Source organism: Carettochelys insculpta, chromosome 4, assembly GCF_033958435.1.
Source record: "Carettochelys insculpta isolate YL-2023 chromosome 4, ASM3395843v1, whole genome shotgun sequence".
NCBI lineage: Eukaryota > Metazoa > Chordata > Testudines > Carettochelyidae > Carettochelys > Carettochelys insculpta.
In genome coordinates, this window is record NC_134140.1 from 43,523,464 (window position 1) to 43,547,892 (window position 24,429).

The window sequence follows — 24,429 nt, forward strand, 5'->3', positions numbered from 1 at the left end:
TCTGCTCTGAAAAGTCCTTAAAAATAGAACATGGGTGCTTTTTTGCACCTGTAAGCACTGCAGGACTAGAACAGCTATGTAAGAGTGAGGTAACATTTCCTGTGACTTGCACATCAGCAACAGAATTACCAATGAGCAGACCCAAAAATGTCATAACATATCCACTTAATTTGATTTCATGTGAGTAGTCCGATTAAGTATGCAGTTGGTGAGCACAATGCACCTACTTGCATGAATAAAGTTAGGCCTTGTCTATATGCTAGCAATTTTTGGCTATAAACTGATGTGTGAATTTTAAACTAATATGGCTATAAAACCCCAATGTAAAGTGGATGCTCTTATTCCTTCTCATAGAAATATGCCTTTTTATGGGTTGGTATGGCATCTGAGCAAGTGTGAATGCTAGCCAAAAAACCCTCAAATGTTCCAGAACAAGTGTCCTCACATGATTCGTATGAACTCAGTTGATAGAACTGCTAAAGCTTTCTCATGTACCTTACAAGTTTTCAGCATTGGGAGTTCTATTCTGCTTTGAGAAATTTCCATTAATATAAGCCAGAAGGAATTATGCTTAATTTTCAGACCTCAAGTTGAATTCTCATTATTTAGCAGTTGAAAGAACATATCTTTGCTTTTATGTTGAACAATGTTTTGGACTGGAGTCAAGGAGAGGGAGGAGATATTGGATGCCACAATGTCTATCTTTCACAATCATTTGTCATAGTAAAGACAATCTTTAATTTTTACAGAAATTACTGGTTGAATTGCTTCTTTGCCTCACCCCCCACTTATAAGAGGGATTTCTACTCTGTAATCATAACTTTTTAAAATCTGCCCATGATAATTACATAAACAGTTTGTCATGAAGTTAATAACCTGTTCGGTGTACAATACACCCCTAGCTTCCTGAATTGCATTTAATTTGTTTGGGTATGTTCCCCAGGTTGTACTGGATGAGACTGTACGATGATTTTGCCTATCAGATGCATTTTAAAGGGGCTGTACCACAGTAAGCTGGTGTTCTGTAGCTTGCTACAAGCAGTACTTGTTAGCAAGCTTTAAGAAGACTGTGATCTCAGTTCCCAGCTCTGGAGCATCTTTTAAAAACCTGCTTAGCTCACATTTTCATCCTAAACACGCTTATCTGAATTTTATGTCTGTTCCTCAAGATATTGAATCAAATGTGCTGTATTCACTATTAAAATCAATATTTTTCCTCCTGAAAATGCTTATAGAATAACTGGATAATGTGTTACTGTTCCTAGTTATTGTGTTCACAGTAGCATAATATTTCATTTAGTTGTAAGTATTCACAACACTTCTGTGTAAAATAACATTACCCGTGTGCATGTCCATTTGACCAGACCTGTGGATTGGCCAAGGAATCAGATTAGTAGGCCAAATTAAGTAAAACCCCGCCACTCCACTTGATGGCATTTCTATATATATTTGCAGTGTGGTAATTGGAAAACTGGCTTTTCATTTGCAAACATTCATGGAAATGTTTAAGTAACAATGGGCAGAATCCTACTGATTTTGGGGGAAATTGGAAGAGCCACCAAAATTAATCTTAAATTTAGGATACAGGAGTGACAAAGGGACCTTATAGAGGGTAGTGGAGAGAGAAGTGAAATTTCTACAGAGGTGAGCATGAAGTTGCCATATGAGGGCTAGGGGTGAGGGTGGAGTTAGGATACCAGAGGACTTTCTTTGCCAGGAGCTCCAAAAGGAGATTCTGCGGGCCTGATTTTAGTAGAAATCAGGATGTTTGGAAGGGATTCATCCCCCTGGTCTAGCCAGTGCCCTTCTTGCCCGGATTCTCACACCTAGATCCTGGATGACCAAATGGTAATACAGGGTGAAGGACCTGGTCATAGTGGAGGTGAAGGATCCAGGTGGAAGTACATTTTACAGCTGCATACACCATGATGAAATGCATGACCTGCTGGCTTAATTTGACTTAATCTTAGCCGACTGAAATTTCTGAAAGAGTAATGCTTTTCCTAACAACAAGAAGTCTTGTGGCACCTTATAGACTAACAGATATTTTGGAGCATAAGCTTTCGTGGGCAAAGACCCGCTTCATCAGATGCATGAGTGGTGGAGGAGTGGTTTCAGAGGGGTATTTAAAGAGTGGGGTCCCAGTAAGAGGGAAGGCCAGAGCTCAGAAGGTCTATTCAAATTTGCAGATAAATTGCAGCTCAGAGATTTCTCTCTCCATTTGATTTTCTAAATTTTTTTTTGTTTCAGGACTGTCACACTCAGTGGCAGATTTAAGGGTGACAGTCCTGAAACAAAAAAATTTAAAAAATCAAATGGAGAGAAAAATCTCTGAGCTGCAATTTATTTGCAAATTTGATTCCATTAACCATGGATTAAACAGAGGCTGGGAGTGGCTTGCAGTTTACAAAGGCAGTTTATCTGCTGTGGGTGCTAATGTGTCCCCATTAGACTCTGACAAAGGCTCACATCCCCCTATTGGATCTGATTTGTTTTTTCCTCTTGTGATAAGTACTGTTGATATTGGGCCATTTCCACCTTGCTGAATAGACCTTGTCAGCTCTGGCCCTCCCTCTTACTCGGACCCCACTCTTTAAATACCCCTCTGAAACCCCCCCCCCCACTCAGGCATCTGATGAAGCGGGTCTTTGCCCATGAAAGCTTATGCTCCAAAATATCTGTTAGTCTATAAGGTGCCACAGGACTTCTTGTTGTTCTCGAAGCTACAGACTAACGTGGCTACCTCTCTGATACTTGCTTTCCATAATGTTTAACTAAATGTATTTCAGAATAGATATATTATGGTGAGACGTTCTTGTACTGCTGCTGGGGGAAGTCTTGCATTTTTTTTTAAGGTGGTGTAATTTGTAGTTGTTGGGACCCTAATGTCACGCTGTGCTAACAAGTATTTAAATTGCTTTGACTTCTGATTGTAAAATTTGTGTTAATCTACTTTTTAATTTTTAAAAGTTATATTTCAGAGTTAAATCAGTTTCTAGCCTGCTTTCATAATTTTTAAGGATTGGTTATATTCTTCATGTAACTTTTTAGGCTTTTTTTTTTAGAATAGTCACCAAAAATAGTTGCCTAAGAGAAGATAAGTAAACGTGAAAATACATTTAATTCTATTGCATAGTAATGTGCTAAGGTTCTTATTTTTTGACAGACTTCTGAATAAAACTTCACTTTTTATGGGGAGAAGTAAACAATTGTGCTCAATTATGCAATGCTCGTTTTGTTAACCGTATAAACTTGTAACTTAAGTTGTTTTGTAATTTGATTTAGGAATGGCTTTAGTTTTGGGAGTAAAAATCTGTTTTTTGAAATGCATCTAATGTGGTTGATAACTGAGTCTGTGTACTTAAAAATCAATTGGGTATGGCCAAATTGTGAAATAACATAATGGTTTAAAACTATCCCAAATGGATAGACTGGTGGATTAAGTCTGAAGTAACTAATAATCACATGCATTTGCATGTGTAATGAGTAATTAACATTTCTCATTCAGACATTGTTTTATAGCATCGAAAACAAAAATATAAGCTTACACCCCTCTGATTATGTTGCTTCCTCTGGACTTTGTGTGTGTTGTCTGTATGGTATATGTTGTAAATTCCTCCGTGCAGGGAATCTTCTTATGGGTTGGGGCCATTGACCCACAGAAAAATCAGTTGAGGGCTACACACAAATGAGATCTCCCTCCTGCACCAATAAATAAAAAACCCTCCTTCCAGACTTGGTTTAACAACTCTCCCTCCTCCCGAGTGAGGATGGAAAAAGAATTATATATGTCTCCCAACTGCAAAGCAGGAAAAGAGAGACACCTTACTCCCCTTTAGCATTGGCCACCAGGCCCAAATTAACTCTTCTGGGGGCTTGGGGTAAGCAGACTTTGTGGGGCTCCCTTAAGCTCTGGATTGGGCCCAAAAATAAGGGGATCAGGGTGCTGCTGGTAAGAATGGTGAGGGTTCAGGATATAGTTGGAAGATAGGGTGCAGGAGCAGGGGAGGAGACGGGATTGGGGCACCTAGCTGGCCCGTAGACTGTGAAGTATTTGTTACTCACATGATGTTCAGGTTCTCAGTGTTTAATGATGCTTACTAAAACTTGTTTGCAAGGGTTAATCTTTGCTGGGAAGTTGTAACAGTGTAGCTATGACAGTATACTTTGCACCCCTTTGTACCCACAGTCCTCCCCCGCATGGATATGGCGGTGTTGCTTTACATCTATACAGCTGTTCTGTAGTGGAGGGGATCACTATACTGAGATAAATACACTCACATTTAGATTACTTGTAATTATTCTGACCAAAAGTCACATCCTTAACGAAAATAATTATACCAGTAAAACTTTTCATCATGGATCAGGCATCAGATTCCAAAATAGGAAGAAGTATGTGCTGCTTAGCTCCCTTTTCTGAAACTTCTTTAAATAATTAGTTCTTTGAGTAATCTGAATAACAAAGTTTGTAATAGTGACATGTCAACACTCAAACATTGAGGCCATCATGCTCTAAACACCTATTTTTACTTCATAATGGTTATAACAACTTCACTTTTGGAGTACTGTTTCAGTAAATTTTGTTCAGCTTTCTAAATTCTGCCAGTGTGGGAAGAGTGGGGGCGCAGGGGAAAATTTCTCAAACAAAAATTATTTTTTTTTCTTGTTGTTGCACTTCCATATATCTGTCTTGGTTATTAAAATTTACATTTGCTGTAGACTTAGTCTTCTAAGAGGACACTAGCCTAGAAAATTAATAGAAATTTATTTCATAGTTAAAGGTATAAGAAATTTCAAAATAATGGTCTGGCTTTGCAGGTTCTCAATATCTGTTAATATTTTTCAACACACTTGTTTGCATTCACTTAATTATGTACATTCATATATTTTGCTAGTAATGTATATTAGTAAAATGACATTTACTGAACTGTTTTTTGTTAATGTGAAAAAAAACTCACTTATTTTTTTTCAAGAAAGGTATGTATTGTTCTGTGCTTTCATAAGAGTAAAATTTTAATATAACTCTGTGAAGGTTCCTAGAAAAATTGTCCTTTTTGGCTGAGATTGTGAAAATTAGGAAAACTATAAAGTAAAAATACTGGTAAGGTTGGGAAAAAAAAACACTAGTCTGTTTTGTAGCAGTGTTGTCCTTCATAGAGGTCCTGTCTACACTAGGCAGAACAGTCGTGTGTTTTGCATATATGCTAAAGTTAGGGTGACCTACCATCCTATATTATTTTTAATAGGGCTAAATTGCCCCTTATTTAGGCTCTCTGGGGGATGGGAGCACCTGTGGCTGCCGCTTCCCCGTGGCTCTGTGCCAGAAGTGCTGGCTGTCTGCGGCTTGGTGCAGCTGGGAGTAGGCGTCCCTGTCCCCACAATCTCCCTGTCCCGTATTTGGGACAGGGAAATATGGTCGCCCTAATTAACATGTTAAAATCCTAGTGTCAGTAAATTAAGTTATAATTTTAAACATGTAAACTGGTAAAGAGAAACCTTAGATTTATCATGTGCTTCACCTTGGCCAGTTCCATGTGCTAATTAGCATATTTTAGTTAACACATAGTAACAGCCTACTTTAAATCCTATTTGAAGCAGGAACCAGAGGAAACCTCGAAGTCTATACTTGCGTTTTTAGAAAGTGTGTATGTGTGTATTTTGAAGAGATTAGTAATATACCTTTCCCCTCTTCTGGAGGAAAATATTTCAGTAAAATCTCTTTTCACCTTTATTTATTAACCATGTACCATTCCAGCTTCTGGGTGCATTTACATTATAGCATTCACACAAAAGGCAATATTCATTTAAAAAATGGAGTGTCTTGCTGCAAACGCTGGTATTCACAGCAACAGTGCTACAGTGTGAAATAGCACATGAACTACCACTGCCAACCTTAGAAATACAACTTTTCCTCTCCAAAGAATATGATTGAGTTAAAAGATGAACCTTGTACTGTCTTGAAGGTCAGCAGACTGACTCTATAGACTGACAAAGAGAAATGGTCAAGAATTTGTTGTGTCCCAGAGTGCATATCAAGGAAATGTCCCTAAGCAAATGTCCCTCAGCTGTCAAAGACATGGACAGTGCCTTGCAATTCAGTGCTCATGGAAATTACCGCAAAAATGTGCTCCAGAATCTCAGTTTAAAAAAATAAAGTTCTGCCTTCATTGGTTCAAAAATTAACTTGAAAACATCAATCAAGTGTGAGTTTGAGACACTAACTGTTAAAGGGGTCCCTTCCTTCCCAGACAAGTTCTTCCCCTACCTTTTGCTGAAGCCAGACATGTGACATTTTGTTATTACCTGGGCCTGCTTGGACCTCTCTACAAATAGTCTCTTGGTCTCTTACTTTTTTTTTTTTTTTTCTTAAAAAAAAATACAAAACACCACATTCACTGAAGTACAAAGTTCTGTTGAGCCAGTAGGAGAGGATCACAAACAGTGTCTCATCTTGCACGCAAGGAAGATGGGGGAGCCAAAAGTCTAGTTGTCTGGATTACTTGCAGAATACCTTAACAACTGAGGCCCAGAGGGATGAGCTGGTGAAACTGCTACAAACTCCTTCCTTACCTGACACCCCCTAGACATTTTTTTTTTCCTTAGCCAGGCTGCCTGGCATTCACAGGAGCTGATGCATCAGGGAAGGGACCCCCAACTGCCCAGATAATAGAATGGGGAAAAATCATTACATAATCGCTGGGAAATTTTAAATCGGTGTTTTCAACTGTGAGCCGTATGGCTGAGAGGGGGTAGTGAGGAGATTGAGAGTGAGAGTTATTTTAATGGCAGTGGAAGAAACTTATCGGGGCACATTGGCATTTGAAAATTGTTGACCTGAATTGTGGCTATATATAAACTCTGCAGTAGTAACATTGCTGTTGCATGTTGGCATTACCCTTTTTGTGTTTAGCAGTGTGCATGCTTACTAATAGGGCTTGCCTGTTAACTGCTTAACTTACTACCATGTAGTGCGGGATATTTTGGGATGGTTTGCAGTATTTCATGGGGATGACTGAGTCATGCGGGGTGAATGGGAACGTGACTTCAACATCTCATAATGCAGTTTTCTCCATATCATAATTTCATCTGTATTCTGTAATATTTTGTGTCTCTTTTCAAAATTTTGCGCATCCATGTACGTGACAATTCTGTGAGAAATATGGATCCTGGACAGCTCTGCATCACTATGATGATTCTTGTGAGCACAGTGTGTCTGATCCTGCAATACTTGCCGAGTTGGAAGGAACATTGGGGGAAGGGTAACTCAGTGGTTTGACCATTGGCCTGCTAAGCCCTGGGCTGTGTGTTCAGCCCTTGCGGGGGCCATTTAGGAATCTGGGGCAAATAGATTTAAAAAAGAAAAAACAGAAAAAAAAAAAAAGGCAGGGGAGTGGTGCTTGGTCCCTTCCAAGAGGACAGGGGACTGGACTCAATGGCTTCCCAAGGTCCTTCTAGCTCTATGAGAGGTGTATCTCCATATATTTTATACTTATTTAACATGACAATTCCTTAGAGTCCAGATTGCTATGGGACATAGAAAGAAACAATTTAAAGTTGTTGGTGTCATTCATATAGCTGCTGAAGATAGTGATGGGGGGGATTGCACTGTTAAGTAGGATTGGGATGATCAGAGCAGTGGCTACAGTACAGTAGTGCCTCGATTTATGTGAGGCTTGTGTCCCCATACACCTTTGTGTCACTGGAATTTCGCGTAAGTCAGGGGGCAGCTTTTTCCCCAGCAGAACACAAGTTCTACAGCCAGGGAAGCAGCAGGAGCACCGGGTGCTCCTTTTGAAAAGTAAGTCCTGGGTTGGAGGGGCAGCTGGGGAGGGTTAAGCCTGGCACTGGGTTGGGGCTGTGAGAAGGGAGCAGGGAGGGTTAAGCCTGGGATGGGTTAAGGCTGCAGGGGGGCGGGTGGTGGAGTTGAACTGGAGCTGTGTGGGTGGGACAGGGAGGGGTTGAGCTAGAGCCATATGCATGGTTGGTGAGCTGGAGCCATGCTTGGGTGGTGAGCCAGGCCGCAGGGGGTTTGAACCGGAGGCATGCATGGCAGGGGAGGTTTGAACTGGGGCCGGGGGTTGAAACAGAGCTGTGCAGAGGTTGAACTGGGGCTGAGGGGTTGAGACAGAGCTGTGCTGAGGTTGAGCTAGAGCCACACACAGAGGTGGTGAGCCAGGTCATGGGGAGTTTGAACCGGGATGGAACTGGAGCCGTGCATGGGGGTGGTGTGCCGGCAGGGAATCTGAACCTGGGCAGATGGGGTTGAGCCAGAACCAGGTGCAGAGGTTGCGCTGAGCTGCAGTGATGCATGAGTAGTGAGTGGGGCTGGGGGGGGAGTTGAACAGTGGCTGTGCGCGGGGCTTGCGGGGGAGGGTTGAGCCAGGGCTGGGGGTAGTGAGATTTTTGAGTTGCACTTAACTTGTGTTAATGCGAGTTAAGCACAACTTGAACTCATACATTTTGTGGGTTTACTGTACTTTTGGGCATGCAAAGCTGCATTCCTAGATCTATGTGTGAAGCTCAAGCTAGCTCCAGCACTAATACCAAAATAAGGTCTGTACAGATAAAGGAGAAGTGAACGGTGATTGTTTGTGGAAGCATGCAACTAGGGGTGTTAGTGGATAACTAGTTAGCCTTACCCTTAATAGATGACACTTTCCAGTTATGGTTAACCTGTTGGAACTGGAGCAGCTCTCTGCCTGCCATAGGCAGAGGTCTGCTCCAGCTCTGTGGAGCTTGCAGCGGGCTGGGGGACATTCCAGCTGGGCTAGGGCAACTTTTGTCTGCAGTGGGAGGATGGGGGACACTTCATCTAGTCCATGGTGGAAGGAGGAGGGAACGGTGCTCTAGCCTAACCTAGCTGGAGCAGCACACCCTGCATTTAATTGGTTAACTGGATAAATAACGAAATGTGATTTTTTTTTTTTTTTTTTACATCCCTGCTTTCAAGACCCACTAGCTGCTGATCAGTTGGAAATCATTTTGAGGTAGGGTGATTGTATTGGGTCACAAAATTCCTCATATTCAGGGCTGTAACTTGAGGTAGCAAAGAGGAGAGAGTGGCTGTTCTTTCCAGTACTGGCTTCCTGAACTGAAGGGGGTGATAGATGGCATGCATATCTTTGGGTACATCTCACTTGGAAATTAGGTCAATTTTTTAGAACCCAGTTTTATTAAACTTGAGGATGCATGTCCATGCTGGCACTTGAAGTTGATGGAGTGCATTCCCCTTAGGGTTGGCAGCTTGGACTTTATCAGCAATGCATTGTGGGTAATTATTCCACAGCTTCTTCTGCCCTCTTGCATTGTGGGCTAAAATCTGTGTTTCATGGGAGAAAACGGTGCTGCAGAGTGGTTCTAGGAATGTGTTGTCAGCTTCCCATAGTTCACTTCTCTCCTCACTGTCCAACAGCAAAAAATCTTTTCATACCATTTTTTCATATTTGTGCAGAAGCAATTGCAAGGCTAGCATGGAACCTGTCTACCTTCAGACTTTGTGACAAGTATTATCAGCTCTTCCTGCATTGTGCTGTGGGATGTGCAGGGCCAAAGTAGCCTTCAGACTGAAGTCTCTGAGGAGGATATGGACATAAAGGAAGGTGAAGCACTGGAGAGGAGGAACAGGGAGATGCTGACTGCATTTGATGCTTTGTACACAGTGGAGTGCCCTATCTTGTGTTGTGTGACAACATCTGAATGGTAGGGTCAAATTGTTCTGCAGGTATGGGGTGATCACCAGTGGCTAAAATCTTCCGCATGTGTAAGGCCACTTTTATTGAACTTTGCGAATTGCTTTGCCTGCCCTGAAGCACTACAATACCAAAACAAGAGCTGCTGTGACAGTTCAGAAGCTAGTGGCAATAGGCTTGCAATGCCAGACAGCTACCAGTCAGTGGACAATCGATTCGGAGTGAGCAAATATACAGTGGGTGCACTTTTCTTTGGAGGTCGTGTGGGGTCTGGAATGGAGGCTGGGTTTGGAAGGGAATTTGGAAGGGGATTGGGTGCAGGGGGCGGGGTCTAAGAGGGAGTTTGGGTGCAGAAGGGGGTTGTGACCTGGGATGAGGAATTGGGGTGCAAAGTCTGGGACAAGGTATGTATGCAGGAGAGAATTCTGGCCTGGGGAAGATGCACAGAAGGGGCTTCAGGGGCTGGGGTTGAGCTGGGGTACAGGAGGGGGTGACAGAGGCAGGCCCTGGCTGGGAGGTTCTTACCTAAGCATCTCCTGGCCAGCAGCATTCTCAGGCAAGCTTCCAGGCTTGCTAGCAAACCTAGGCCGTTCTATTTGGCTCTCTGTGCTACAGGAGAGCCTCTACATACATCCCCTCCCTCAGCAAAATCTCTCATCTCCTATTGGCCAGAAACTGACCAATGGGAGCCAAGAGATTTTGCTGGGAGTGGGTGCAGTGCATGAAGCTACCCCCCCCACGCCTCTGTAGTGCAGAGAGCAACTAGTTGCTTTGAGAAGTACTGCTTTATGCACAGGAGCAGACTGAATTAAGTCTTTGAGGGCCGGATCCAGCCTGTGCGCTCCATCTTGCTTGTCTCTGTTTTAAGTGATTATAAGTGATAGCAAGCAGATCAAAGTAGATTACCTAGCAAATAAAAACAGACTGAACTTAATGTATTGATTATGAATTAGCATATTCTCACCCTAAAAGGTGATAAAAGCAGGCTGCAGATTGTTAAGGGGCAAGCTACACTTGCTTTACAGCATGGAATCCACAGGTGATCTTTCATGAGGCTAGAAATCTCTTTAGCTTGGGTCCAGCGCTTCTCCCAGTTCACTCTGTTCCTCAGGTGTTTCTAGGAGCCACCTTGGGTGGAGAGAGAATAATCACAGATGTCACTCTCTTCCTTCTACAGCTTTTGCATATGGCAGGTACTCTTTGTTCTAAACTTGGTTCCCAGACCAGTCTGGAAAAATATTGCCACCCCTGAGGTGGAGTCCCATATCATGTGACCTGTTCTCGTGTCCTTGTAGAGTCATAGCAGCCTTCACTCACAGGCTGTCTGGAAATTTCACAGAAAGGGTCACCAGCTGGGAGATAAGCTTCTCCTAAGGGCTGTTGCTTTTTACTAATGTGGTATTGTCCTGAATAGCCCCTTCCCCACCTACAACCTAGGTTGAAAGCATCTTTTCTAGTTGGTGTTCACGAGGTGTAACTACATTTAAAATACAGGTACTTAGTAAATATTCATAATTTCATTTGGAAATACATGTATACAAATAGGAAAATCATAGCTTTTACCAATGTTACCTCACGACTTATCTTCTGTAGACTAGATCATAATTATGCTATAATCATATCATGATACCACCATGAAGAATGTGGTGCAGTGTCACGTTGGGTACCAGAGCAGTTAAGGAGGGTTGTTGTGAGAAACCTCCTGGAGGCAACTGACATCAGTGTCATTACAGCCATTGTATTATTTATACTAAATTGATGTAACTATATTGACCTAAATGCTACTTCTCTTGTAGACATGAAGTTAAGTTGGGATAGTGGGTGAGTTACAGTGACAGCAGTGGTATTTTTAGGTAGACCTTTATAGAGTTAGGTTGACATAAGCTGCCTTGTGTTGACCTAACTCTGTAGTGCATATCAGGGCTGGGTAATTTTATGGGGTATCGTAGAATTTAGTCATGTTTTGTCAGTCCTGGTTTAATCTACAAACATGTATTACTGTAATTACAGCACATATTTCTATACACCCGAACAAAGTAGTTAAACTGACGTAACTCCTGGTGTAGAGAGCACTGTGTTGATGGGAGAACTTTTCCTGTTGACATTGTATTGCCTCTGGGGGGAGGTGGAAGTACCTAAGCTGTCAGGAGGAGTTCTCCCCTTGGCATGGTAGTATCTTCACTAAATGCTACTGTAGCATAGATGAATTGTTAGTGTAGACAAGCCCTCAGCGTATACAAAGCTCTTTGCATAAGGAGAGAGATAGTATTTGATACCTAGGATACAGATTAAATATGGATTTATTGAAGCACAACTGGAATGTGCAGCAGAACTAAGATTTCTATTAATATTTTAGACTTCTGTCATTTTTTCATTTCCTCTTGATGCGTCTTCCAAGTCTCCTGCATAACTGTGCTTTATCTTCATGTTTGTCATGCCTTATGTTTGGAATAGCCTGGGTGATCTTAAACACTAGCCTCCAGCAAAAAATGCATGCGTTGTCTGAAGTCTTAGTGGCAGCACAGTACAGTATGTATTTGAGTGTAATAGAATAAACTGTATTCGAGGCTATGATTGTATCTTTAGTCCTGTACAGTATTGAACATTGAACAGCTGATTGGTACTCGATTGACAACTCTTGTTTCTAATGATAGTGATGGATTCTCTCTCTCACTGCCACTGCTGCCGCGCCCCCGCTGCCCAGCACACACACACACTTTTATATTTTCTTGAAACATTTTTATGCCAGGTTTTACTCCAAACTAATAAAGAAAAGTGCAGTACAGTAGAACCTCTTTTATATGAGCTGCCATTATCTGGCTTCTCTGTGCTAACCAAACTACTACTGTGGAACACCATTTATCCATTCTAATTGGGACTGGGGCCAGATTGGATAAAAGTTCACATAATCTGGAGAATAGACAAAACTTCAGCACTGATGCCTGCTGTCTGCAGTTGACAGCCCAAGCTCTGTACCAGTCCAATTAGATTGGATAAATTGGGTTCCACAGTAGTAGATTTACTGTTGCATCATGTACATCTCACTACTGTGGCTACACACAGAGGTCTCAAACTAAAAAGAAACATCTTTTAGTCAGATTTTGAATTAAATTTTATCCTTCTTGTGGCTTTAGGAGAAAAGAGTATAAGAGAATATCTTTATTGGAAGCTATTTTTTTTATAGTCATCAATTTACAAATGGTTCTCTGAACCTGAGATTCCGGGATCATAAGCAGAGTGCCATATTTTGGTATGTTCACAGAAATTAACTTCCTTTTCCAAGACCCGAAAGTTTTTTAGTATAATCCAATTCTAGAACTTTCTTGAAACAACTTAATTGATAAAAGAATTACTTATGGTCTAACAAACTTTCCCTTGTGGAAAATAGAAAGACGAGACGATATATTTTTAATAGAAATTATTGGGTCATTTTGTTCATTCATCCTGCTGTTTGTTTTATTACACAAGCAGAACAGCACATTTAGCAAAGCTATGTTTATCTTAGCATGTTTCATTCCTGTGTTTCTTGTTAAATTTGAATTAGAGGTTTCATCTATACTAGGCATGTTTTCTGCTGACATGATCAATCCACCCGCCATTGATTTAGCACATCTGCTATAGAGATGGTAAATTGATGTTGAGCTCACTTCTGTTGATGTCCATATTCCATCAAGATAAGGATAGCCAAGGTCAACAGGAGAGCAGCCCCGTCAACCATGCTACATGCAAGACACCATAGTAAATATGTCAACTTCAGCTACGTATAGGGTGTGTCTACACTAGAAACTAACTTTGAAGTTAGGCACTACTTCAAAGTAGCCAGAGAATCTATGTGCATTTACCCTTACTTTAAAGTTAACTTGGAAGTAGGGAGCCCAACTTTGAAGTCCTTACTCCATTCCTGGGAATGGAATAGCGCCCTACTTCGAAGTAGGGTGTACGTAGACGCTCAACTTCGAAGTTATTTTTGTGGTGTAGACACAGCCATAGTGTAGCTGAAGTAGGTTAGTGGTGCCAGTAAATGTAGATAAGGTCTTATATATATTGCAAAAATCAGAAGTTTTGATCAATAGCTTTCCATGAAAGTGGGTGGGTTGAAATGGAGATGAAGATCCAGGGGTTTCCAGCACACCTAGAAATATGGTGTTGTGGCACTAGACATGTCCTTTTCAAGCGGTAGAAGAGTGGTTCAGAGCAGAGGTTCTTCACTTTGTGGGAAGAAAACAAAAACTCATCTAAAATAAATTTGTCTTTTTGAGGGAAGTGAGGGTGGAAAAATTAGTGGTTGAGGAACAGGTATGTTTCATCCTTGAGTGAGTAGATGTTGGGGAAACTTTTCAGACCATTTTCACAAAGCTCTTCTGAAGTCTTAGCATGTACCCTCTAAACACATTTGCCACTTACTTTTTAACTTTTTCCCCAAAAAACATTCAAATGCCATACTCTTCAAGACTTGAGGCACTGTCATATTTTAAACTCCAGTTTTACTCTACTGTGGCAGTACCTATTTATATAGATAACTCATATACGTTTTATGTTCATATTGTGATAGACCACAGCCTGCAGCAGACTGTAGTCATCTCTTGGAGGGCAAATATGTGGGCAGTTGGGTCTGTGCTTTTATGTTTCCCAGGGACTGAGGCTCATCAAGGATCAGCCTGTAGCACGCTAATCCATCACCTGTGGCTAACGTAGCACCTGCAGCCAATTAAGGCCTGTAGAACCCTCTAAAAGGCCCCCCCTCCTGGTAAGGAGGGGGAAGGGGAAAGGTGACAGACAAGGAAGGGGAAAGGAATGCGGAAGGAGAGCTTGCAGGGAGAGAGATTTGCTGTGTCTACCTGGGGAAGTACTGGTGAAGTGTCTGGTGGAAGTGGCCCAGGGAAGCAACTGCTGCAGTAGGGGGATCAGGAAGACAGCCCCTCCAGCAACAGCTGGGGTCTCTGGGTCAGAACCTGGAATGTGGGGGGGGGGGTCTGGGTCCCTCCCAGACTGTTCCACACCCCCCTGGGCATCCCTGGGGGTAAAAGGAGACTGAACACACTGAGGGGTCTACATCGCTAATGACTGTGACATTGATTGTGCCAATGATGAGAGTGGCTCAATGAGCTGTAAACCGGGCCCTTGGGGGATAGTGAGCCTCTGGCTATGTCTGCACTAGCCCAAAACTTCGAAATGGCCATGCTCCTTTTCGAAAGGACCCTGGCAACTTCGAAATCCCCTTATTCCAATCTGCTGTTAGGAATAAGGGGATTTCAAAGTTGCCGGGGTGCTTTCGAAAAGGAGCCCCGTGTGGACGAGCCACGTGGTGGTGAGCCGTGTCAGTTTCAAAGTGCAGTGGCTGCTGGCATTCTAATGAGGCATTGAGTATGTATTTCAGCGCTTCATTAGTAAACTTTGAAATGGCCATTTGCATGGCCATTTCGAAGTTTTGGGCTAGTGTAGACACAGCCTCGGAGGCATTACCAAAACTGACACAAAGTGCAGGACCCAAGGGGGACAAATGTGGGAATTTGTCACTATGTATGTGAGCCTAAAGAATTTTCTAGTGGGCACTTGCTGTGAAGTCAAAAGAAAAGGGGGCGGTGGGGGAGAGAGAGAAGAATGGAACACACCAAAGCTTGGAAATGTAGCAGCTTTTATTTAGCATATTTCAGTTTTGTTGAAACACATGAGTTCTGTAGAGTTAGGGGCATTTCTATAGCTGGAGTTATTCAGGAAAGCAGTCACACTTGAGATTCACACCTTACCTTCAATCTGATTTAACATTCTGCTGTAGACAAGCCTTTATTTACTTTGTGAGCACCATTGCTCTATATATGCACACAGGTGTTTGGAATGAATTTTCAGAGTAGCATGCAAAGATTTAGATGAGCTACAGAACTTGTTTTGACCTCAGCTGAAGAGAGAGTTATATTTTCAAGACTACAGTTTTATCATTTTGTATTAAGTAGATGTTCTTGTTTATCGCAAATAATTTTGAATTAAGTGCCATGAGTAGTTTGTGTCAAATATTACATCAATGTATTTATTTATCTAAAATATTTTTACCCTGCCTCTCTATTTAAAATAGTTGAGGCAGCTTACAAAATTTTTTAAAAATTCATAACTCCAAAGAACATACAACCTGCTAAAAACATCTCAAAAGGGGATCACACAGACAAACTCAAACACCAATAAAAAGTGGAGTAAAAAGTGTGGCTTTAACCTGGTTCCGAAACAGCGTTAATGTTGGCACCATGCGAATATCACGGAGAAGAGAATTCTGTAGCATGGGAGCAAAGTTTGAGAAGGCCCTGCTCCATGGTGATGTTAATCTTATTTCCTTAAGTTGGGGAACAGCGAGTAGGGCCTCCCTATCTGACCACAATCCCCGGACGGGTTCATATGGAAAAATACTGTGGATCCAACCCATTTAGGGCTTTATAAGTCATGACCAATACCTAAAATTATTTATGAATAAATTATAACCAATAGGAGAATTTCTGTACATTTTATTCTGCACACCACAACTGCATAAGCATAATGTTTTGAGGGACTGTTAGGGCAGAATTTTGATCTCCATCTGAATTTTGAGTAATCTGTTGCCAAGGGATCAAGACCGGTATATGTTGTACTTTTATATTACTCTTGGGGAAACAGTGGATATTCCAAAAGAAATGTAAGATGAGTTCTAGCTCAATCCACATAGTTCAATTTATCTTCATGCTGTCATCATCCAGTAGTAAAATTTTATAAAATATTATTTAGAGGCGTGGCTGATGTGCAGGTTTTTTTCCGATCAACTTTAATGTCCAAAATGAGATATTAATGAAAACATGCATTAATGTTAATTTGAAATCTTGTGAACTTTGTAATACAACCCGCATATAATGCCACCACTGGCTCTGTTGGTGGACTTTTTACATCGTGGAATTGCTCAGTTACACTTCACGAACTAAACATTTGTGTGTTCTTGCTGTTGCTGATCACCAGGCATACCATATTGGGCTTGCTCTAACACTAAGTATTTCTGATTTCATAGTAAGGTTTGGAGGATGTACTGATGAAAATTACTTGTACAGGATGCTTTGTAAAGAGAAACACTGTGACAGCCTTGAAGCTGCTGATCCATTAGTTTTCCTTGTGTATTTTAATAGCTATTTTGTCAGTGGTTTCATTGTAAATCTGTTTTTAGGCTTTGGGATTCAAGTTCAGTATCACAGAAACTTATTTGAAATATTTCTTTAAGTATGGGCTCTAAGTGTGTAGATTAGCATTTTTTTTAAAAGTAATTACAGTAAAACCTTGCTATAGTGGACCCTATTTTACCGGACATCGGTAATAATGGACATCCCCTAGCGTCCCACCCAAAGAAAGTAGAGTACAGTACTGTAAATGACAACTCACCAGTGACTCCACTGGTCCCCCTGTGGCTGAGACCGCTGCAGATGCAGGGTCCTTGGCTGCCGCTGGAACCACCAGGGCAGTGGGATCCCTGGCTGTGGCAGGAGCTGCCTCAGTTGTGTCTTCCCCCTGCTGCTGCTATCTGTGGCTGTGATCCCAGCTGCACACATGGGATGTGGGGAGACAGCAGCAGTGGCGGCTCAGAGCCAGAGGAGCCCCCATGCTGTGCCCTGAATGTTGGCAGCTTGGAGCCTAAGAAGCTGCCATGCTCAGAGCAGAGTGTGGGCAGCTGGGAGCCAGAGGAGCAAATCTTTGGAGTAAACCCTCTGATAAAACAAACTTTCAGTTTTAATGGGCCCCCACTTCCCCCATTAGTCTATTATATCGAGGGTTTACTGTATGTTTGTGTCTGAGGAGTAAGGAAATGTTTAGGGGAGCAATATATTATTGAATATAATGTCATTATATTAGTATGTTGTTGTGGTAGTGGCAAGTATTGCAGAACTCACATATTATGGTTTTCTGTCAGCAATTTGGCATACGGTTAACTCATCTTTTTAAATGTACTAATTTTGTTTTCTAAGAGCTCAGCTGATGGGGCACATGCCTTGTTGTTTCTCCGTTATTTCACTTCGAATAATGTAGGTGTATATCTTTCTGTAGATGGTTTGCCTAGTTTTAAAAAAAAATTTGGAATACATATATATTTTTAATTCTTGCTTCTCTGTGATAGAAAATTGTGAATGGAATTTGTAATTTTGGTTAAATTCTTTCATAGACCTGTTTATTAAAACATATAGTACAGTATCTATGCTATTAGAAATTGGAAATTAACTTGGTCTAAACAAGTTTGTTTTGGGAAATATGAAATCAAGGAGAAGGTGACAAATAGCCAGTAGCCACTAAATGTTGCCTTAGATTAAGAGTTTATGGAAAAAAATGCTTCTAAACACAAACTCGTTAAGATGAGATCATATTTTTCAGATTAGTGTATAAGATACAATATTGTTTCAAAAATAGGTCAGTACACTACCTTTGAGAGGTTTTGCTATATTCCTGTGAAGGTGTTCATTATGCTTAATACGTCACTTGAAAGTATTCTGTTAAAAGCTACCAAGTTAAAATTTCTGATTCTGGCTAGTTTTGTTGTCTTATTTAAGGTAATTAGAATAAATGACAATTTGAAGAGTCACTATCAACTTTCTATTTAGTCAATTGAAACAATTAAAAGTAGTTTCAGATACATTTATTATTCCTCAATACCCTTGTCTGTGTTAGTACCACTGTAAATACCACTTTGGAAAACTGTAATGCTGCATGAGGTTGTGTTTTAAATTAAATAAAGCTAAATGGAGCATAGCTGTCTGAAATGGGTAGTTTTTAGAAATCTCTTCTAAAAATTGAATATTTTTGGGGAAGCTGTATATCAAGCATCTTACTCATAACCGCTTTTCTCTGTTTATTTTTAAGACGAGCAAAAATCAAATTAAAGTAGATCTTGTAGATGAGAATTTTACAGAATTAAGAGGAGAAATAGCAGGACCTCCGGACACACCATATGAAGGCAAGTAATATTTTTTGAGTATGAAATTGTGCGCTTCCAGTTGTGTTTTGGGTTGCTTTTTTTGTAAGGTTAATTCACAAAGTAATAAGGAATAAACAGCAATGTCTTTTGAAACAAGTTATTGATTTTTATGTGGTTTCAAATTAAATATTTAAATTTAAACTTTGATAATGTGTTAGTCGAAATTACATATAATCCCATGAAAAAATTGTTTAGTCTGTAGTATAGCAGACTTTACTATGCAGCTTGCAAGGACTGAGTTGCATTTTGGGCTGTTTAATAGAATTGAAAAGGTATAGAAAGAAGGATGTTTACTTCCATGATCCAAGGTGTAGTTACCTTGTTGGGGTATATAAGTTTGTAACTGTCTCTGGGACTGGAAGCAAATGTGTTCTCTAGGCTTGCAGAAATCTACAGTGGAGAACAGCAAAATGGTTCATCATGTATTATGAAGAACTCCTGTAGAGAACATGTGTGGGTGTTCTGAATATGAGTGGGTGTTCTATATTTTTTCGACAAGGAAGAAAGTACACCTCTTCATTAGAGAAAATTTGGAGGCCTGCCTGGGTTTCCATAGATCCCACTATTTAATTTTCTGTCAGGGGATCCTCAGTAGTAGATTGGGTGTTCGCAATTATCCTGAAAATCATATGTCTTATTTTCCAGTTTCTTTGTGGTATTAATCACAACCTAGTATGGAGTTTATCAGACCAGAATATTTAAAAAAAAATTGTTCCAGATGTAATTTACATAGCTCTTTTCATGTAGAAGTCCCAAAGTATGGGCCAAAATTTTCTATGCCAATTGTCTAGCTCACGCTAAACTCTGGAAAAGTTCCAGCAAAAGCAGTTCAGCTGTTCCCAAAAAAGCGAGTCTACGAGAAACCAAGCCTTTTTGCCAGTGTTAAAGTATTGTTACAAACCTTGATTGAGAAGCTCTGGTAGCTCCAAGTTTTGGAGTAGGGACTTGAAATTTGATAGTGTCATTCTGGAGTCAGAGCACAAACTTTTTATTGTACCTGTGAAATTCCTAAAGTTAGTAGATTTATAAGTCTCTGAGAAATCCTGTTCAGACTAGTTAGAGGCTGGCAGCAAAAGTTTCAGAATGTTCCATCTCTGAATATGTTTTAACCCAGTGTGTAGGAGGACGTTCTCTGATTGCTTCTCCTAGTTGGCAGATGCTGCTTTGGCACTGGCTACATTAATTGGGAGCAGGAGTAACCAGAGTCCCAACATTCCTCTTCCCTCAAGCAAAAAGCTGGCAAAACATCTCATCCCCTTGGAGTGATTGGTCCACGGAGGATAACAGCCTATTTTTACTAACTGTTAAGCTGTTACTTGATGATATAGAGATGCTAGATGATGCTGTGGATCTAAAAGTTCTAGCATTGTCAGTGACTCCCATGGGTGTCAATATAATTTCACTTAATGGAATTTATTTATTTTAAACTTAAGGTTTTATATGTTAAAAATATGCAGTCAGGAAATGGCAGAATTAAGATTGCCTGTACAGCCAAAATTCATCCTCCTTGTGTGTGTGCGCATTGTGACAGTGTTTAAAAACATGGTAATATACTATTTTCCCTCTAGAGAACCTTACCGTATCCGTGTAAAAAAAATGAATGGTAATCAGGGAATCCATGAGGATTGCTTAACGAGGGAGGTTGTGGTCTGTAGAATCTGTACCCCCCATTTGTTCGAGAATTTGGAGTGACTGAGGGTATGTCTGCACAAGGAAATAAGGTTGAATTTGTTTAGGTTGATTTTTGTATCACCTGCTTTTGTAAAGTCAAGGGTGTCACTCCACATTGCCAGACGAAGTCAATGGAGTGGGTTCCCATTAGGGTTGGCGGCTTCAACTTTATCAGCAATGCGTTGTGGGTACCTATTCCACATTTCCTTCTGTCCTCTTGCATTGTGGGTTAAGACCTCAGTGTCTCATGGGACAGAAAAGTGCCATGGGTGGTGCACAGTGTGCGCCATCAGCCCTCCCATAGTGCGCTTCTCTCCTCCCTGTTCCTCTCGGAAAGTAATGGCTCAAAGTCTCTTCATGCCCTTTTTTCATATCCATGCAGATCCCATTGCAAGGCTAGCACATAGCCCATCCAGCTTCACACTGTTGTGGCAAGTCTTATCAGCACCTCCTGCATTGTGCTGCGGTATGTGCAGATCCTAAGCAGCCTTCAGAGTGGTGAAGACTCTGAGGAGGACATGGACATACAGGAATGTGAAACACGGGAGAGGAGGAATGGGGAGATGCTGACTGCATTTGATGCTTTTTACACAGTAGAGCGCCAGTTCTGGTGTAGTGAAACAATAACTGACTGGCAGGACTGCATTTGTTCTGCACGTATGGGATGATCAACACCGGATACAAAACTTCTGCATGCATAAGGCCACTTTCATGAAACTTCGTGAATTGCTTCCCCCTCCCTGAAGCAGTGCAATACCAAAGTGAGACCTGCTCTGGAAGTTCAGAAGCTAGTGAAATAGCTCTGTGTGAGCTTGCAATGCCAGATACGTACTGGTCAGTAGACAGTCAATTCGGAGTGGGCAGTTCTGAAGTGGGTGCTGCTGTGATCCAGGGAGGCAAGGCAATTAATACTCCTCTGCTCTGAAGGACAGTGACTCTGGAAATGTGCAGTACATAGTGGATGGCCTTTTGCTGTGATGGGGTTCACTAAGAGTGGTGGGGTGGTAGATGATATGCGCATCCCCATGTTGTCCCAGACCATCTTGCCACAGAGTACACAAACTACAAGGCGTACTTCATCACAGTGTTGCAGGCCCTGGTGGATCACAAAGGCCATTTCATGGACATCAAACGTGGGATGTTCAGGAAAGGTGCATGACATGCATCTTTAGGAGCAATGGCTTGTTCAGAAATCTGCAGAATGGAACTTTTTTCCCAGACTAGAAAAATCACTGTTGGAGATGTGGAAATGCCAATTATTACACTAATTCACACTAGAGACCACCTCAGGGTTACACTTGTGGTTTTATTAAATGCCATTGTGTAGTTAAACTAAAGGGGATTGAGCGTGCTCTCTCTCACTTTTGCTTTCAGGCGCTCTCACACTTGGGCAGGCAAAAGAATGCAGAGAAATCAAATAGCCAAGGCATAGTAAACCCAGAGTGTCTGTCTGCAGTTATGGACCCGGTCTTACAAGCCGATCATAGTTTCTGCCACATGTGCTCTCCTTCTTGTTGGAACTGGTTGGCTTCTGTCATGTATGGAGGGCCCTTCCTCTGCAGGTCTGTCGCTCAGAAACATGCCAAGACCTCTTTGGGATCTTTTGTTTGTGTAGAGCAGCATGTCTCCTTGATTGCTCTGAGTCATCCCCTAACTCCAGCGGTTCTTAGCCTTACTGTCACTCACCCATCAGACAGCCTCCTCTGTCTTATCGTGGCACAGCTCTCCCTTATTGCAGGCTTAGACTAAGGGCTTGTCTTCACTTCTGTGAAGATCGACAATAGTCAGGTTCAGGGTCGATCTCTGAAGTTCAGTTTTGCGTGGCTGATAAAGATGCATGAATTCAGTCTCTTTTGAGGATGGCAAAGGACAAACCTTACAGTTGACTACTGATACATTAATTGTAGCTATGCTTAAATTACAGAACTTAAAAACAAAGTGACTTACTGAAAGTTATAAAGATTACAAAGTTGCAGAAGTCAATCTTACAGCAAGCTGCAGAACTTAAAAGGCAAAGCAGCTGAGAGTTACGAAGAACTAATTTACAGGATAATAACTTGAGCAGTAACGCTAATAGAGATCCTGGGAGATCCTACTTACCTTTTGCTCCCTTGGCTCATGAATCCACTCAGGCAGCTTGAACTGCAGTAAGGAGCAGTTCAATGACAGACTAAGCAAGTTCAGAATGGTGGTAGAATGTGCTTTTGGATGTTTAAAAGCCAGGTTTAGGAGCCTCCTGACTTGGTTAGACCTCAGCAAAAGCAACATTTCCCTTGTGGTGGTCCATAATTTATAGGAAACTGAGGGGAAAATTTTATCCCAGGTTGGAGGACCAAGACACATCACCTGGCCACTGGTTATGAACAGCCAGACACCAGAGCAATAAGAGGGCATCGAGGGGCACTGCTAAGGAGGGAGTCTGAAAAACTGCTTTATGAATGACCAGGCAGTGACATGACAGTCATGTCCGTTGCTCCTAAGGAGGTGCCCCGTGTACGATGTGTGCTGGCCTGTAAATCTTTTAACATCCCCCTTCCATCTCTAAAATAACACAAGCAATGAAGACACTGTTCATGTGAGCTTAATCGTTTTTTATTTAGGAGACAGTAAAGGAATTCACAGCAGGGACTTTGAAGGTGGATAAAGAAGGGCAAAAAGCATTTTGCCACTACAGGTGGGGGAGTATCAGCCTTCTGATATGAGAAGAGTCCCTGGAATGCAAGGCCACCTTTAACTTCCCTCCCTGCATTCTGGGATGCTGATTGAGGGGAAGGCATGGAACATGGTGAGGAGGGCATGTGGTTCATCATGATCTGCAGTGGGGCTCTGTGCTCCTGTATCAGGCACCTCTTGGAGCTCTGTTTGCTGCCTCATCAGCTGCAACATCTCCTCCTGGTTCTGGACTTCATGCTCTTTGAGCATTCTCCAATTGTCTCGATCTGCCCTCCTCTCCTCCATGCATTCAGCTTTGCCTTTTCTGTGGGTAGCTTGCACATACTCTAGGACAGTGTTTCCTAAACTTTTTGATACCATGGAACAGCAAACAAGAATTTTTATGTAGAACACCTATGACAATTTACTTCACTTGTTGGTGGTACTGTTTCCTCAGCCAGTGGTATTTTCATTTAATTTTTTTATTTTTAAAAGAAATTTAATTTACTCTCATTGCTCAAACTGGGGGAAATAATAAATTCAGTAAATCATTACACTCCATGCATGCACGTTAGCTGACATGTAGCAGCTGACTGACAGCGTAGCCTCCACACTGATGTCGTGCATGCACTGCACGTCATTGCTAGTTGCTATGCCATCATATAAATAGGAGAAGAAGATTAAAAGAGAAGGGAGGCTAGCACAATATTAGTCAACCTTCCCTTGTTGTCAGACTACTACCACTCTTGCGAGAAGTAGAAATAAAATTTTCAGTATTTTCTATTAATGTTATTGTAAAATGGTTATTTATTGTAAAACTTTGAATTATTTTTCCAAATGCTTGTAGCACACCTGTGAGGAGTTATGGAGTGCCAATGTTCTGCAGAACATAGTCTAGTAAACACTGCTCTAGGAACGTACCTTCCCATGTTCATTTTCTCCTTTGGGTCTGTGCCAGTCTAACAGCTGGAATACAAGGCTGCCTTTAACTTCCTTCCCTGCATTCTGGGATGCTGATTGAGAGGAAGGGATGAGGGTGTGCTGCTGTGATCAACAAGCCAGACCTTAGGGATATATATTTGTAGTAAAATTTTACAACACACAAAGGAATTTAACAAAAGAGTCTCTGTGGCACACAGTAGGCATCTTTTAAGCATCTCTTGTGCAGCAGTTACTTTACAGAGCTTTTAAGGGACCTGCTTCACTCGGTTTGCTTCCAGCCACGGTAAGGCACAGATTGAGTGGTGCTTTCAAGTCTGATTCCAAAATCAGTTTCTGCTGCTGTGCATGCTGAAAGTGGGGTGGCGGGGAGACAACACGACTGCAGTTCCTCTTGTGCTTTTAGGTCCATGGTCAATGTGTTCTTCTCTTCCCTGCTTTGCTGGGATAGTGAATGTTTCCCTTTCCCCAGCAGCCTGGGGAGGGAACAAGGCACGGCAGAGCGGATTG

General features: G+C 41.6%; 1 protein-coding gene across 2 annotated transcripts in view; it reads left to right on the forward strand.

Moving 5' to 3' along the window:
* The window catches only part of UBE2K (ubiquitin conjugating enzyme E2 K), a 75,067-nt gene that overhangs the window by 7,183 nt on the left and 43,455 nt on the right, over positions 1–24,429 (forward strand). Inside the window, exons 2-3 of one of the 2 annotated variants that reach the window (XM_074992642.1) lie at positions 18,543–18,636; positions 20,711–20,794. In XM_074992642.1, coding sequence (XP_074848743.1) covers positions 18,543–18,636; positions 20,711–20,794 — 178 coding nt within the window. The remainder of the gene's footprint in view (positions 1–18,542; positions 18,637–20,710; positions 20,795–24,429) is intronic. The other variant, XM_074992643.1, reaches the window with a different exon arrangement.